The sequence below is a fragment of the Ustilago hordei genome (genome assembly GCF_900519145.1).
Source record: "Ustilago hordei strain Uho2 genome assembly, contig: UHO2_contig_04, whole genome shotgun sequence".
Classification (NCBI taxonomy): domain Eukaryota; kingdom Fungi; phylum Basidiomycota; class Ustilaginomycetes; order Ustilaginales; family Ustilaginaceae; genus Ustilago; species Ustilago hordei.
The window spans coordinates 1,070,839-1,089,216 of NW_024545261.1; the positions used below are offsets into that span (position 1 = coordinate 1,070,839).

Below are 18,378 nucleotides of genomic sequence, written 5' to 3' on the forward strand. Positions count from 1 at the left end.
TCACTCTGTATATATCAAGATTGTCAAGTATGTTTCTCTACCAGTGGAGGCAAAGCAGTACTGGAGCTCTCTGGAATGGTTCAAGACCATCCTGCTCGGATACTAGCTGATACCGGTGCTGGTTTGTCCATAGTCTCAGATTCTTTCATTAGTAAGTACCAAATACCCACAAAACCCATAAAAACAAGATCGATCCATGGTGTCACCGGGCACCAACTCTCCATCAATAGTTCTGCGAGCATGCAGGTATCTATTGGTACACACAATCTGGGTGTGGTCGAAGCTTCAGTGGCCGACACTGCAGACTATGACCTCATCCTGGGGTTCACTGAGCTACGGAGGCTCAAACCCACCATACAATGGGATACGGGCCAGCTGGAGTTCAAGACTCAGGAGCAGGACCGACCCCCTAGGAGACCCCCTGAAGCAGCAAGAGCAGGGGACCTAACCATGAGGAGACCAACCCTTCATGGTAACGAGTTTGTCTCAGCAGAGCGCATACTACGAGCAGCTCTGGAAGATGGACCCATAGGGTTCATGCTGTTAGAGGAGCCACCATCATCACTCCCAGCCTTTGGTTTTGTACCTACAGGCGCAGACAAAGGAGTCGAGATGGAGGTGGAGGTAGATAAGGTGGTGACGGCTGCAGACATACCAAAGCCATACCAACACCTGCGAGATGTGTTTGATGAGGTGGAAGCAGACAAGCTGCCCCATCATACCGAGCATGATCTCCACCTCGAGTTGATAGAAGGAGGGAAGCCACCTCAAGGGCCCCTATACCTTAAGGGACCCAAGGAGATGTCCGAGTTGAGGAGGTACTTGGATGAGAACCTCGAGAAGGGGTTCATAAGACCATCAAAGAGCCCGGCACGATCACCGGTGCTCTTCGTACCAAAGAAGGATGGAGGTCTCAGACTCTGTGTGGACTACAGAGGTCTCAACGAGATCACTGTCAAGAACAGGGCACCATTGCCCCTCATCGAGGAGCAGCTGTTCTTACTCAGGAAGGCAAGGATCTATACCAAGCTAGACCTTAGAGCAGCATACAACCTCATCCGGATTGCTAAAGGAGATGAATGGAAGACAGCTTTTGGCACTCAGTTGGGACTCTATGAGTACCTAGTGATGCCCTTTGGCCTAGCCAATGCTCTGGCTCACTTCCAGTCATTCATCAATGACATCTTCCGAGACATCATTGGGATATATGTGGTAGTATACCTAGATGACTTCCTGATCTTCAGTGACACTGAAGAAGCACATGTGAAGCATGTCACTGAGGTCCTTACTCGCTTAAGGAGCAACAGGCTCTTTGCCAAGCTGTCGAAGTGTGAGTTCCACACCAAGACAGTCGAGTTCCTGGGGTACATCATCAAGCCAATGGGCATAGAGATGGACCCAGAAAAGGTGCGCACTGTCAAGGAGTGGCCAATGCCAGAGTCAATCCATGACATCCAGAGGTTCCTGGGTTTTGCCAACTTCTATCGAAGGTTCATAGCCCACTTTGCTCGCATAGCCAAGCCTTTGACAGCACTGGTAAAGCCTATAGAACGGTTCAAGAAGTTCGAGCTACCAGAGGAGGCCCAACAGGCCTTCCACAAGCTCATCCAGGCCTTCACATCAGCAGGAGTGCTTCAGCACTTCGACTACCACCTTCCAACAAGGTTGGAGACTGATGCAAGTGACTTTGCTATAGCAGGAGTACTCAAGCAGGAGCATGAAGGACGATGGCATCCAGTGGCCTTCTACTCTAGGAAGATGTCTTCTGCCGAGAAGAACTATGAGATCCATGATAAGGAGCTCCTAGCTGTGGTCGCCTGCCTCACTCAGTGGCGACACATGTTAGCTGGACTACCGAACCAACTGGTCATCCTCACTGACCATGAAGCCCTCAAGTACTTCAAGTCACAGAGACGCATCACAGGTCGACAAGCTCGATGGGCAATACTACTAGCAGACTTCGACTTCATATTGCAGTATCGACCAGGAGACAAAGGTGGTGAACCTGATGCTCTCACCAGAAGGACAGACATGCAACCAGCCGGTGAAGAGCAGGATCACAATGTAAGGCAACTACTGCCTCCTCGAGTGTTCAAGGAGACAGCAGACCATGACTCGCTCCTAGTGGCCCCCATGATCTCGATGGAGTCCATAGCATCAAAAGGTCTCAAAGACCTGGTCAAGATCTTCCAGCCTTTAGACCAAGAGCTACAGGAGATACATAGGAAGAAGCCTTTCGAACTCAAGGATGACCTATGGTACAGTGGAGGAAGGTTGGTTATCCCCAAGGTGATCATGCCAGGGAGGACCAACAACCGACACTCAAGGAGTGCCAAAGAGGTAGATGGACAGTCTCTCTCTGTAGAGCATCTGCGATTCATGGTGATGACCCAATGCCATGATGGTATCACTGCTGGACACGTAGGAAGAGATGCTACCATCAAGGCAGCTCAACGACATTACTGGTGGCCAAACATGACAGCTTGGATTGCAGACTATGTAGCAAGTTGTCCTGTATGTGCTAGGTACAAAGCTCCTCGTCATCGTCCATATGGTTTGCTACAGCCACTAGCAACCCCAGACAGGCCCTGGGGCTCCATATCCCTCGACTTCATTGAAGGACTACCACCATCAAAGAAGTATGACTCCAAGACCTATGACTCTATCCTAGTCATCGTCGACAGGTTAACCAAGTTTGCCATACTAGCTCCAACCCATAAGACAGTCACATCCAAACAGACTGCAGTATTGCTATATGGACACATGGTTAGACTCTTTGGATACCCAGATCACATGGTCTCGGACCGAGGCAGGCAGTTCATATCAGGAGCATGGAAGGCATTCGCAGAGCAAATGGGTGTGAAGCACTCACTTAGCACGGCTTACCATCCTCAAACTGATGGTCAGACAGAGAGAGTCAATCAGGTCATAGAGCAATATCTCAGGATGTACTGCAACTATGAGCAGAATGACTGGGCCAACCTGCTGGACACTGCGGCCTTTGTATACAACAACACGGTCCACAACAGCATTGGTGTCTCACCATTCTTTGCATGCTATGGATGGAACCCCAAAGCTCATCCTGACATCCCTCAACGACTAGGAGTCAATGATCCAGGTCGCTTCGAGTACCTCATGGATGGAAAGGAGCGTTGCAAGTACCTCCAGGAGCAGATCAGAGAGGCACAACGGAGATCAGTAGACCAGTATAACAGGAAGCACAAGGACATCGAGTTTAAGGTGGGTGATATGGTCTATATCAACCGTCGAAACTGGAAGACAAGGAGACCCACACCCAAGTTAGACACCCGGTTTGCAGGACCCTACCCAGTTCAGGAACGGGTAGGACGCCGAGCTTATCGAATCACATTGCCAGCAAACCTTAGGGTGCATGATGTGTTCCATGTCTCCATGCTCGAGCCAGCAAGAACAAGTTCTCTTCCTCAACGTGCTGAACAGCCCACCATACCATCACTTCCAGATGAGGACCTCGACTTTGAAGTCGAAGCACTCATCGACAAGCGTTCACACAATGGGACTACAGAGTACAAGGTGTTGTGGAGAGGGTACTCAGAAGAAGCTGCTTCATGGGAACCAGTAGGGAACCTCAACTGTCCCGACCTCATCCAGGAGTATGAGGTGTCGGAGGGGGGACGAGTGAGTAGACAAAGTAGAGAAAGGAGGAGAGAACAGGAGGAGTAGAGAGAGGAGGATGACGTTGGGAGAAGGAGGAAGGATGACGGGGGCAATGTGTCGAGGAAGAGGAGGAGTCAGCATGAACCAGACCAGAGCATGCCTCGACGGAGCTCGGCTCTTAAGAGGGGGGTAGTGTCATGGGCCTGGATGCTCAAGAAGCAGGAGGGTCACTGGTTCATATGGAAGGAGCACAGGTATCGAAGACCTAGTCGATACCAGTAGAGAGCATGGTCGTAGTGTAGTCTCTATGGAGACCATGGACTCCTATGGATTCACATGCAAAGGAGAACCAAGCCACATACAAGGAGGACCAAGCTCAAGGAGCAGGCACAGCCACGAGGAGGACCAAGCTCAAGGAGCATGCAGATGGTTACCACTCAGGGGCTCGAGAGACAGGAAGTCGACACAGGTCATGAGGAGGAGGAGCAGTGTCGAAGGAGTCGACACCACTCAAGAGGAACAGGGGTGCCAAGCAGGAGAGGCCCCTGAGCAGTACTCGATGAAGAAAGTACTCTCTGGAGAGAGAGAGCAGGAGCAGCATCGCTGGCGATGCTGTGAAGAGGTATATAACCATGCTTTCTCATCATCATAGGTCGAGTGGATCCCCATCCACTCTACTCACCATAACTAGTTATCACTTCAGCATAAGTATACATTAGTTTCAGTCAGCATAGCAGCAATCTATCAAGGTTGCTCCTCATCGTAGTGTGTGTGTTGTATCACCACTACCTGACGTCCGAAGGCGCCCATAGCAGGTTAGCGGTCCGGATATAGATAGAACCGAAGGCAGTAGTCCACTGCGGTCCGGGGATCACTTCAAAGCATCAAGTCAACACACTGGACACTCGTGTTGACGCCACCAACCTTATCACCAACACCATCAACCTCATTATCATCGACATCACCAATCTCATCACCAACACCATCAACCTCATCATCATCAACACCCACACCAGACCTTGGTGTCATCATAACATTGATATTGATCGTGCCGAGCTACCCCTGAACGGAGTGTCCACAGAGGTCAGCCGAAACCTACGATAGTATATACAACGAACGCCACCTGCTGTCACTGCACAACTTGATAGTCACCGATACCGAGACAATAGCTGTCACACAGTTTAATAGTCACCGAGTATCTCGACAGACCGACCTGGGTTTCAGGCGCGAGACCCCTGACAGTTTTCACCTTCTCCCAACACTACTTCTGTACTGTGTGCTGACCCCACTGGTGCTGCTACTCTACTGCCCAGACAGGGTGTTGGTTTGAGTGACACCCCCTCTTGCCTCTATGCTCCTCATCACCTGTCGATATGTGTTGATCTCTTTGACACTGCTCTTCTTCCTTATGGTTGATCCCCAGTCCTCTCGACACAGCTCCCCCTCTCTAACTGGTGACCAGCTTCCCCTTCTTATCTTGTGAATCCCTTGGTTGCATGCCAGACCTTATTGTCATGCTCCCTGATCATGCAGTCACCCCTGTGGCTGGCCCTATGTGATGGTATGCACATTCCTCCTGAGTGGTAACCATCTGCATGATACTGAGCTCAGTCCCCTTCCTCAATTGTTTCCCACATGCTTCCCTTGTCTTCTCTGCCAGGGAAACTCCTTCTCTGATCCTCCCATTGTTTCAACGTGATGAGCTACCTGTAAGCGGTTGCGCGCCAGAGACTTAGTTTTTGGGGTGCTATTGAGTTTGATTGAGTAAGGTCTACTCGATATGTTTTGCCTAAATGTAACCAAGCGTCACTGCCTGGTAAGTCTTGGCTGACCACCTTGAACACTCTGTTCAGAGGTTGTGCAGCATGAATGTTTGTCCATTGGTGAGTGGGTGATACACCCTCTCCTACAGTACAAGTGTTTGTAGTACTGTTGGTAATGCTCTTGGACATCATCTGGACTGTGATATGCTAATTGCCTACAGAGGATGGGAGTTACTGGACCACAGGTGTGAATCACCACCTACAATAACCAACTGGACTGCTGGTGTCAAGCAACACCACCTACAGCAAGGGACTGGACCACAAGTGTTGAAGAACACCACCTACAGTAAGGAACTGGACTGCTAGTGTTTAAGAACACTGCCTACAGTTGTCGACTAATGGTGATACAACACACATGTTGAGAGTCATTGCAAGAGCACTGCTATTGCAATGGTACATAGCTAAGTAAGTAGTAATAAGTAAGTAAGTAAGTAAAATGAAGAGTGGATGGGGATCCACTCATATGCTATGGTAGAATGAGAGTATTTATGTGTTTGGTTGGCATAGCCCATGACACCTATCCTGCTCCTCTTGAGGGGCCTTTGTCCCCTGTTAGGCACTGCCTTGCCCTGCTGGCATCATCCCCTTTGATACTGCGCTCCTACCGGTTTGCTTGGCGTAAGGGTTATGCAACACTGCCCTCTCGCCTTCATGCTCTCCTTCTGTCTGATGTGTGATGCCCCCCCCCTTTTGGCACAGCCCCCTTTCATCTTAATCTTGTGAATCCCCTTTTGAACCTCATGACCATACCCCCTGATCATGTGGTCACGTCAGCTCAGTTCTGACTCGACTTGTTCAGATCAGCCAACTAGTTGAAGTGTGCTGATTCGACTGACTCCAATGTCAGCACAGCTCTGAATACTTGTTCAGATCAGCCAACTAGTTGAAGCGTGCTGGTCTGACTGACTCCATCGTCGGCACAGCTCCGAATACTTGCTCAGATCGGCCGACTAGTTGAAGCATGCTGATCCAACTGATTCCGACATCGGCACAGCTCTGAATACCTGTTCAGATCAGCTGATTAGTTGAGGCGTGCTGATCCGGCTGCCTCCATCATCGGCATCACTCCGAGTACTTGTTTGGATTGGCCAACTCATTGAAGCATACTGGTCCAGCTGACTCTGACTGATCCCATGAGATCGATCTGGATTCCCAGGGTTCGATTGATCTCGTAAATCATGTGCACTGCCAACCTGATTAATCTCGTTGATCCCCAATGGTTGTCGACTCTGATCAATCTGGTGCACCCTTCATATGTTGATCTTCTGCGCACCCTTCATATACTGCTCTGTTACATGTCATTATCATAACTGCCGCTGATCATTTGGCGCACTCTCTTGCGCAGGCCAGCCGTCCCTGTGACAATGACCAAACCCCTTGGTCATGTGGTCATGTTGGCACAGCTCCATCTCAACTTTGTCTTGTGAATCCTTTTAGCCACTTGTTGAACCTCATGACCAAACCCCTTGGTCATGTGGTCACATCAGCACAGCTCTGAGTACTTGCTCGTATCAGCCAACTAGTTGAGGCATGCTGATCCAACTGATCCCAACTGATCCTGTGAGATTGATCTGGATTCCTGGAGTTCAATTGATCTTGTAATTCATATGTGCTGCCAACCCAATTAATCTCATTGATCCCTGATGGTTATTGGCTCTGATCAATCTGGCACACCCTTCATATGTTGATCTTCTGCACACCCTTCATATACTGCTCCGTTATGCGACATTACCATGACTGCTGCTGATCAATTGGCGCACTCTCTTGCGCTGGCCAGCCGACCCTGTGACACTACCCATTCTACACCAATGGTGCTTTGTCGGTGCATGCTTTGGTGAAGCATACTGGGTAGGCTTGTTCTGATCGATCCTAGCAAGATTACTCAAAACCCCAGTTCTTGGTTGAATCCACAAATGACAGTTGCTACTTCTTCTCCCCAGCAACCTGTCTCCGCTGGCACCCGTCAAACCTCATACAGTCACACAAGTTGGATCGAAATGGCCACTCAAGGCTCAGCTCCTACATGGAAGCCTCCCAAGTCGCGCGGCGCTCAGCACGAGTCCAATCACAAGACCAAGGTTGCCAACCCCATCGCCGAACTCGACAGTGACGAGATAACCCATATCAACTGGCACAAGTTCCATCAAGACCTCACCCTCCCTTTCCTTGACATCGGTCTCAAGTACTACAATTGTGGTATGGAGCATTGTGGTGCCACAGATGACAAGGTGACTGTTGAGGCTGCCAAGGCTATCAAGAAGTACAAGGTTGGCATCAAGTGTGCCACCATCACCCCTGATGAGGCTCATGTTAAGGAGTTCGGTCTTCAGAAGATGTGGCTCTCCCCCAACAATACCATTCGGCCCATTCTTGGCAGCACCGTCTTCTGTGCACTGTCAGAGGTCATGCACCCAAAACCTGATATCTGTAATAGAAATGCATCTATTACAAATTCTGTCAAGATATGTGACAATGCTTGTGGTATTACAATTCTTGTTGAGATATGTAGTAGAGATGTCTCTATTACTTTTCTTGCCCGAAGATGCAGTAATGGTTTTGCTATTGCAGGTTTTGACTAACTGCTGTGGACACTCTGTCCAGAGGTAGCTTGGCATGATCAATAACATTGAATGTATTGCAAGACACCAAGGTCTGGTGTGATTGAGATGGTTGATGTCATTGTCACAAGTGTCCAGTGTGTCAACTGAGTACTTGAGGTGATCCCCAGACCACAGTGGACAACTGCCTTTGGTTCTATCTTTATCTGGACTGCTGGTTTGCTATGAACCACCTTCAGATGTCAGTGAGCAGTGATACAACACATGTGCTACAATGGAAGCAATCTACTTGATTGCAACTATGCTGACTGGAAACTAATGTATACTTATGCTAAAGTGATAACTAGTTATGTATGGTGTAGAGTGGATGGGGATCCACTCACTTGCTATGATGAGGAGCATGGTTATATAACCATCCTTGTGGCATCACCCATGACACTGCTCCTTCCCTGGGAGGTCTCATCAACTCTGCTCCTCCTCCTCATCCATCCTATCCTGTCCATCCTCCTGGTGCTACTTCTTGTGACTACCACACCTCTCGCTTCATGTGGATGGACGGTTCTTGTGCTTCTTCATTACCTTCAGGATGTAAGCGGTCGCGCGCCAGAGACTAGCTGAGGTTGATTGAGTAAGGTCTACTCAATATGTTTTGCCTAAACGTAACCAAGCATCACCACCTGGTAAGTCTCAACTGACTGCCTTGAACACTCCATTCAGAGGTTGCATGGCACAAATGTTCATTTGTCAGTGAGTGGGTGATACACCCTCTCCTACAGTATGAGTGTTCATAGTACTGTTGATAATGCTCTTGGATGTCATCTGGACCATGATATGCCAATTGCCTACAGAGGACAGGAGTTACTGGACTGCAGGTGTGAATCACCACCTACAATAACTGACTGGACCACTGGTGTTGAGCAACACTGCCTACAGCAAGGGACTGGACCACAGGTGTTGAAGAACACTGCCTACAGTAAGGAACTGGACCACCAGTGTGAAGAACACTGCCTACAGTTGTCAACTAATGGTGATACAACACACATGTTGAGAGTCATTGCAAGAGCACTGCTATTGCGATGGTATGTAACTGAGTAAGTAGTAAGTATAAAGTATATATAAAAAAGAGTGGATGGGGATCCACTCATATGCTATGGTAGAATGAGAGTATTTATGCATTCAGTTGGCATAGCCCATGACACCTATCCTGCTCCTCTTGAGGGGCCTTTGTCCCCTGTTTGGCACTGTCTTGTCCTGCTGGCATCAATCCCATTGATACTGCACTCCTACCGTTTTCACGGCATAAGGGTTATGCAACACTGCCCTCTCGCCTTCATGCTCTCCTTCTGCCTGATGTGTGATGCCCCCTTTCAACACAGCTCCTTCTTGACTTTATCTTGTGAATCCTTTTAGCCTCGTGACCAAACCCCTTGGTCATGTGGTCATGTTGGCACAGAACCATCTTGACTTGTCTTGTGAAACCCCTTTAGTTGCTTGTTGAACCTCGTGACCCAACCCCTTGGTCATGTGGTCACATTGGCACAGCTCCGAGTACTTGCTCATATCGGCCAATTAGTTGAGGCATGTTGATCCAACTGATCCCAACTGATCCTGTGAGATTGATCTGGATTCCTGGAGTTTGATTGATCTCATAATTCATATGCACTGCCAACCTGATTAATCTCATTGATCCCCAATGGCTATTGGCTCTGATCAATCTGGCACACCCTTCATATGTTGATCTTCTGCACACCCTTCATATACTGCTCCATTACACAACATTACCATGACTGCCGCTTGATCAATTGGCGCACTCTCTTGCGCTGGCCAGCCGGTCCTGTGACACAGGAGCCATTCCCACCTCATCTGAGTGGCGACTTGCATCTGTTCATCCCCCTCCTGTCATTAGCGCCCCATCTGTTTGCATTGACTTCATTGTTGTGCAAGGTCCCTACTTCATCCAGTGGCAACCTCCTATCAGCCACTACTCTTTGTCATGTGATCCATGTTACTGTCATCATCATAGCATTCCCCTGCAAGACCCATCATGTGATTACAATGTTACTGGTGTCAGCAGGCATCACCATAGAGTCCCATTTGTGCCAATCTGGCTGAGACCTGCCATAACCCCTCTCTACTACCGATTCAGCTGGGACCTGTTGTAACCCTTCTCTACTACTGATTTGGCAGAGACCTGTCATAACCCTTACCTACTACCAATGCTGGTGAACTCCATTGTAAACTCTTGTTTGGCCCAATTCCATGATTCCTGTGCCACTATTCCGATGATTCCAGATCTTCCTGCGCATCTGTTCCCATTGCATGCACCTATCATTCTCAAGGATCTGCCTCATCCTGCTCAAGGTTGGACCAAGCCAATTGCTATCATTGGTTGTCATGCTTTCGGTGTTCAGTACCATTGCCAGAACCCTGTGGTTGACAATGCTGGTGGCTCCAAGATGACATTCACTCCTAACAATGGCTCTACACTGCAGCAGTGGGACATGCTCAGGTTTCTTGATGGCAGAGGTGTTGGTCTTGCTAAGTACAACACTACCAAGTCCATCAGCAGCTTCACTCACACTTCCTTCAAAATGGCTCTGGAGAGGAAGATGCCCCTCTACATGTTGACCAAGATGTGCATTCAACTCCTGCCCCTCCATCAAGGTAGCACGCATCCTCAAGTCGGTCCCCAATTCCATGGTGGTGTCATGGAGTCAAGAAATTGGCAAAGCATTGGCAAGGCATGCGAGTTGATGATCATCTCTACTCGCACTGAGCTACCCAGCACCTGGATGCATTGGTTTGGCCATCGCATCCATCACACCATCTTGTCAGGGGTCTCGCGCCTGAAACCCAGGTCGGTCTGTCGAGATACTTGGTGACTATCAAACTGTGTGACAGCTATTGTCTTGGTATCAGTCTTGACAAGCTAGTCACTTGGTGACTATCAAGTTGTGCAATGACAGCAGGTGGCATTCATTGTATATACTATCATAGGTTTCGGCTGACCTCTGTGGACACTCTGTTCAGGGGTAGCTCGGCACAATCAATATCAATATGTAGGTTATGATGACACCCAGGTCTGGTGTGAGTGTTGATGATGATGAGGTTGATGGTGTTGGTGATAAGGTTGGTGGTGTCAACATGAGTGTCCAGTGTGTTGACTGATGCTTGAGGTGATCCCTGGACCACAGTGGACTACTGCCTTTGGTTCTATCTATATCCAGACTGCTGGTTTGCTATGAACTGCCTTTGGACGTCAGGTAGTGGTGATACAACACATGCACTATGTCACAGGGACGGCTGGCCTGCGCAAGAGAGTGCGCCAAATGATCAGCGGCAGTTATGATAAGGTCGCATAACGGAGCAGTATATGAAGGGTGCGCAGAAGATCAACATATGAAGGGTGCGCCAGATTGTTCAGAGTCAACAACCATCGGGGATCAACAAGATTAATCGGGTTGGCAGTGCACATGATTTACGAGATTGATCAAACCCCGGGAATCCAGATTGATCTCATGGGATTGGTTGGAGTCAGCCAGACCAGTACACTTCAACGAGTTGGCCAATCCAAACAAGTACTTGGAGCTATGCCAATGACGGAGGCAGTTGGATCAGCACACCTCAACTAATCGGCCGATCTGAACAGGTATTCAGAGCTGTGCCAATGTCAGAATCAGTTGGATCAGCATGCTTCAACTAGTTGGCCGATCTGAGCAAGTATTCAGAGCTGTGCTGACGATGGAGTCAGTCAGATCAGCACACTTCAACTAGTTGGCCGATCCGAACAAGTATTCAGAGCTGTGCTGACGTTGGAGTCAGTCGAATCAGCACACTTCAACTAGTCGGCTGATCCGAACAAGTCGAGATGGAACTGAGCCGATGTGACCACATGACCAGGGGGTATGGTCATGAGGTTCAAAAGGGGATTCACAAGATTAAGTCAAAAGGGGGCCATGCTGAAAGGGGGGCATCACACATCAGACAGAAGGAGAGCATGAAGGCGAGAGGGCAGTGTTGCATAACCCTTATGCCAAGCAAAATGGTAGGAGTGCAGTATCAAAGGGGATGATGCCAGCAGGGCAAGGCAGTGCCTAACAGGGGACAAAGGCCCCTCAAGAGGAGCAGGATAGGTGTTGAGGGAAAACACCAATCAAACGTATAAATAGTCTCTTCCTACCATAGCATTCGAGTGGACCAGCATCCACTCAGAAACTCAACTACTTACTCTATACTTACTAGGTTACGTATCTTCGCAATAGCAGTGCTCTTGCAACGACTCTCAACGTGTGTGTTGTATCACCATTAGTCAACAACTGTAGGCAGTGTTCTTTACACTAGCGGTCCAGTTCATTGCTGTAGGCGGTGTTCTTCAACACCAGCAGTCCAGTTCCTTACTGTAGGCAGTGTTCTTCAACACCAGCAGTCCAGTTCCTTGCTGTAGGCGGTGTTGCTTGACACCAGCAGTCCAGTTGGTTATTGTAGGTGGTGTTTCACACCAGTGGTCCAGTAACTCACATCCTCTGTAGGCGATTGGCATATCGCAGTCCAGACGACGTCCAAGAGCATTATCAACAGTACTACGAACACTCATACTGTAGGGGAGGGTGTATCATGCACTCACCAACAAACAACATCCGTGCCATGCAACCTCTGAACAGAGTGTTCAAGGTGGTCAGTCGAGACTTACTAGGCAATGATGCTTGGTTACATTTAGGCGAATCATATCGAGTAGTCCTTACTCAATCAACCCCAGCTAGTCTCTGGCGCGCGACCGCTTACACACTACAAGGAGGAGCAACCTTGATAGATTGCTACTATGCTGACTGGAACTAATATATACTTATGCTGAAGTGATAACTAGTTATGGTGTGTGTAGAGTGGATGAGGATCCACTCAACCTTTGATGATGAGAAAGTATGGTTATATACCTCTTCACAGTGTCACCAGTGATGCTGCTCCTGCTCTCTCTCTCCAGAGAGTACCTTCTTCATCGAGTACTGTACAGGGGGCCCCTCTAGCACCACTCCTGTCCTCCTTGAGCTATCCTGCTTGCTTGGCACCCCTGTGCCTTTGTGTTGACTCCTTTGACACTGCTCCTCCTCCTTGCTATCCTGCTTGCTTGGCACCCTTGTGCCTCTTGAGTTGTGTCGACTCCTTTGACACTGCTCCTCCTCCTCAGGACCTGCTTGCTGGTTCCTTATACACTGCTCCTTCTCCTTTGACTGGTGACAGTTCCTTTGACTCTTGTCTCTCAAGCCCCTGAGTGGTAACCATCTGCATGCTCCTTGAGCTTGGTCCTCTTCATGGCTGTGCCTGCTCCTTGAGCTTGGTCCTCTTTGTGGCTGTGCCTGGCCCTCCTTGCATATGGGCCTGGTCCTTCTTTGCATGTGAGTCTGTAGGAGTCCATGGTCTCCATGGAGACTGCATGTCATGGGCCTGGATGCTCAAGAAGCAGGAGGGTCACTGGTTCATATGGAAGGAGCACAGGTATCGAAGATCTAGTTGATACCAGTAGAGAGCATGGTCGTAGTGCAGTCTCCATGGAGACCATGGACTCCTATGGACTCACATGCAAAGGAGAACCGAGCCACATGTGAGGAGGGCCAGGCACAGCCACGAGGAGGACCAAGCTCAAGGAGCAGGCACAGCCACGAAGAGGACCAAGCTCAGATGGTTACCACTCAGGGGCTCGAGAGACAAGAGTCATAGGACACTGGCAAGCAGGTCATGAGGAGGAGGAGCAGTGTCAAAGGAGTCGACACCACTCAAGAGGCACAGGGGCGCCAAGCAGGAGAGGCCCCTGAGCAGTACTCGATGAAGAAGGTACTCTCTGGAGAGAGAGCAGGAGCAGCATCGCTGGCAATGCTGTGAAGAGGTATATAACCATGCTTTCTCATCATCATAGGTCGAGTGGATCCTCATCCACTCTACTCACCATATAACTAGTTAACACTTCAGCATAAGTATACATTAGTTTCAGTCAGCATAGCAGCAATCTATCAAGGTTGCTCCTCATCGTAGTGTGTGTGTTGTATCACCACTACCTGACGTCCGAAGGCGCCCATAGCAGGTTAGCAGTCTGGATATAGATAGAACCGAAGGCAGTAGTCCACTGTGGTCTGGGGATCACTTCAAGCATAAAGTCAACACACTGGACACTCGTGTTGACGCCACCAACCACCAACACCACCAACCTCATTATCATCGACATTCACCAACCTTATCACCCAACACCATCAACCTCATCATCATCAACACTCACACCAGACCTTGGTGTCAACATAACCTACGTATTGATATTGATCGTGCTGAGCTACCCCTGAACGGAGTGTCCACAGAGGTCAGCCGAAACCTACGATAGTATATACAACGAACACCACCTGCTGTCACTGCACAACTTGATAGTCACCGATACCGAGACAATAGCTGTCACACAGTTTGATAGTCACTGAGTATCTCGACAGACCAACCTGGGTTTCAGGCGCGAGACCCCTGACATTAGAGTGGATCGTTCAAGCAGCTCCTCACAATCACCATGACAGACCCAGACCTCAACAATAAGCTCGATAGACTACTCACTCTATTGGAAGCACAGCTAGAGCTTACCAGACAGGGTCATCGAGAGGAACGATTACAACGAGCTCAACTGAGCAGGGAGGAGACAATGGACCTCTCTCACTCAGAAGACCAAGCAGGAGGAGGAGATGAGTCTATGATAGGAGACCCACATACTCCTACTCCAGCACCGTGACCAAGACGATCAGTCTCATTCAACCTGGAGGAGCAGGAGGACATCAACTACGAGAAGTATGCTTCACCTACTGGGCCAAGATATGTCAAGACTAAGCTGGACCCCTACAGCAGGACTAGGACAGACCCTTACCCCCTGGACCACGAGGAGGACACCAGCATCATGGCAGAGCTTAACCAGTCAAAGCCCATTGCCACCCCCTTTCCAAAGTTCAATCCCCGAGACATGGAGATCTTCATTCTAGAAGCTGAAGCATGGTTTAAGTTCAACCAGGTGTATGAGCAGTCTAGGATGATCAATCACATGGGTGCTCAACTGGAAGGGACAGCAAGAGAGTGGTGGACCTCCAAGCTCCGCATTGATAGAGCTAGAGAAGGAAGGTTGTTCAATGATTGGCACTACTTCACAGAGCAACTGTCAGAGCAGTTCAACCCATGCAATGCTAGGATGGAGGCATACAACAAGCTGTTGGCTCTCAGACTCACAAGTGATGCTCCTGGTGCTGCCACACATCATGTAGAGCATTTCAGGGACTTGGAGGGACAGGTCAACCTAGATGACAATGAGCTAGTGATTGATCTCTTCAGAGGAAGTCTCACTCGCAGCATACAGGAGAAGTTCGAGAGGAATCCACCTGGGAAGAGATGGGAGTGGTATTGAGAGGTCGAGGAGATCGATCGACAGAGGATGCTACTACAGCAGTCCTCGGCTAGACACTTACTCCCAAATGCCATGTCACCTCCACTAAGAACTGGGTCTCAGCCAAATCAAAGCTCGGTCCCCATCCATCAACCCACTCAACCTTATCCAGCTTGATCACCAGCACAAGCAACTACACAAGCAACTATACAAAACCTAAACTGACCAACTAACCAACCCCTTCCTCATCATCCCACCCAAACCTCGAAGCAAGGAAGCCCTGCTCCATCAGGTATCAACACCTGTCATGTATGCAAGGGTATCGGCCATTGGGCCAGAGACTGCCCCAGCAGGAGGGTAGACCCTCTTAGCTCTCGACCCATGGGACCAAAGGTTATGGTCACCACAGCAGACCCCTTTGAGGAGGCCACCGACTCAGGAGATGGCCACACAGGCAGCACTGAGACTGACCCCGAGGCCATGGACCTCAGCTCATACCAGCAACCCATGGACCTCGACCATGAGGAGGAGGAGCATGATGATGATGACGATGAGGGAAACGTCAGTGGGGTGATGCACTGATGGCATGCATTGCTCTACAAACCTCCTCGCCATCACTCTGTATATATCAAGATTGTCAAGTATGTTTCTCTACCAGTGGAGGCAAAGCAGTACTGGAGCTCTCTGGAATGGTTCAAGACCATCCTGCTCGGATACTAGCTGATACTGGTGCTGGTTTGTCCATAGTCTCAGATTCTTTCATTAGTAAGTACCAAATACCCACAAAACCCATAAAAACAAGATCAATCCATGGTGTCACCGGGCACCGACTCTCCATCAATAGTTCTGCGAACATGCAGGTATCTATTGGTACACACAATCTGGGTGTGGTCGAAGCTTCAGTGGCCGACACTGCGGACTATGACCTCATCCTGGGGTTCACTGAGCTACGGAGGCTCAAACCCACCATACAATGGGATATGGGCCAGCTGGAGTTCAAGACTCAGGAGCAGGACCGACCCCCAAGGAGACCCCCTGAAGCAGCAAGAGCAGGGGACCTAACCATGAGGAGACCAACCCTTCATGGTAATGAGTTTGTCTCAGCAGAGCACATACTACGAGCAGCTCTAGAAGATGGACCCATAGGGTTCATGCTGTTGGAGGAGCCACCATCATCACTCCCAGCCTTTGGTTTTGTACCTACAGGCACAGACAAAGGAGTCGAGATGGAGGTGGAGGTAGACAAGGTGGTGACGGCTGCAGACATACCAAAGCCATACCAACACCTGCAAGATGTGTTTGATGAGGTGGAAGCAGACAAGCTGCCCCATCATACCAAGCATGATCTCCACCTCGAGTTGATAGAAGGAGGTAAGCCACCTCAAGGGCACCTATACCTTAAGGGACCCAAGGAGATGTCCGAGGGTATTTGGATGAGAACCTCGAGAAGGGGTTCATAAGACCATCGAAGAGCCCAGCACAATCACCAGTGCTCTTCGTACCAAAGAAGGATGGAGGTCTCAGACTCTGTGTGGACTACAGAGGTCTCAACGAGATCACTGTCAAGAACAGGGCACCATTGCCCCTCATCGAGGAGCAGCTGTTCTTACTCAGGAAGGCAAGGATCTATACCAAGCTAGACCTTAGAGCAGCATACAACCTCATCCGGATTGCTAAAGGAGATGAATGGAAGACAGCTTTTGGCACTCAGTTGGGACTCTATGAGTACCTAGTGATGCCCTTTGGCCTAGCCAATGCTCTGGCTCACTTCCAGTCATTCATCAATGACATCTTCTGAGACATCATTGGGATATATGTGGTAGTATACCTAGATGACTTCCTGATCTTCAGTGACACTGAAGAAGCACATGTGAAGCATGTCACCAAGGTCCTCACTTGCTTAAGGAGCAACAGGCTCTTTGCTAAGCTGTCGAAGTGTGAGTTCCACACCAAGACAGTCGAGTTCCTGGGGTACATCATCAAGCTGATGGGCATAGAGATGGACCCAGAAAAGGTGCACACTGTCAAGGAGTGGCCAATGCCAGAGTCAATCCATGACATCCAAAGGTTCCTGGGTTTTGCCAACTTCTATTGAAGGTTCATAGCCCACTTTGCTCGCATAGCCAAGCCCTTGACATCACTGGTAAAGCCTATAGAATGGTTCAAGAAGTTCGAGCTACCAGAGGAGGCCCAACAGGCCTTCCACAAGCTCATCCAGGCATTCACATCAGCAGGAGTGCTTCAGCACTTCGACTACCACCTTCCAACAAGGTTGGAAACTGATTCAAGTGACTTTGCTATAGCAGGAGTACTCAAGCAGGAGCATGAAGGACGATGGCATCCAGTGGCCTTCTACTCTAGGAAGATGTCTTCTGCCGAGAAGAACTATGAGATCCATGACAAGGAGCTCCTAGCTGTGGTCGCCTGCCTCACTCAGTGGCAACACATGCTAGCTGGACTACCGAGCCAACTGGTCATCCTCACCGACCATGAAGCCCTCAAGTACTTCAAGTCACAGAGATGCATCACAGGTTGACAGGCTCAATGGGCCATACTACTAGCAGACTTCGACTTCATATTGCAGTATCGACCAGGAGACAAAGGTGGTGAACCCGATGCTCTCACCAGAAGGACAGACATGCAACCAGCTGGTGAAGAGCAGGATCACAATGTGAGGCAACTACTGCCTCCTCGAGTGTTCAAGGAGACAGCAGACCATGACTCGACCCTAGTGGCCCCTATGCTCTCGATGGAGTCCATAGCATCAAAAGGTCTCAGAGACCTGGTCAAGATCTTCCAGCCCTTAGACCAAGAGCTACAGGAGATACATAGGAAGAAGCCCTTCGAGGTCAAGGACGACCTATGGTACAGTGGAGGAAGGTTGGTTATCCCCAAAGTGATCATGCCAGGGAGGACCAATAACCGACACTCAAGGAGTGCCAAAGAGGTAGATGGACAGTCTCTCTCT

The 18,378-nt window shown here is 49.5% G+C and overlaps 1 protein-coding gene across 1 annotated transcript; it reads left to right on the forward strand.

Moving 5' to 3' along the window:
* Window positions 1-75: 75 nt before the first annotated feature.
* UHO2_02713 (uncharacterized protein) lies at window positions 76-4,112 on the forward strand (the record flags this gene model as incomplete). Its single annotated transcript, XM_041555501.1, has 2 exons — window positions 76-3,657; window positions 3,939-4,112. The coding sequence occupies 2 exons, from the start codon at window positions 76-78 to the stop codon at window positions 4,110-4,112; spliced, it is 3,756 nt and encodes a 1,251-aa protein (XP_041411435.1).
* Between the last annotated feature and the right edge of the window lie 14,266 nt (window positions 4,113-18,378).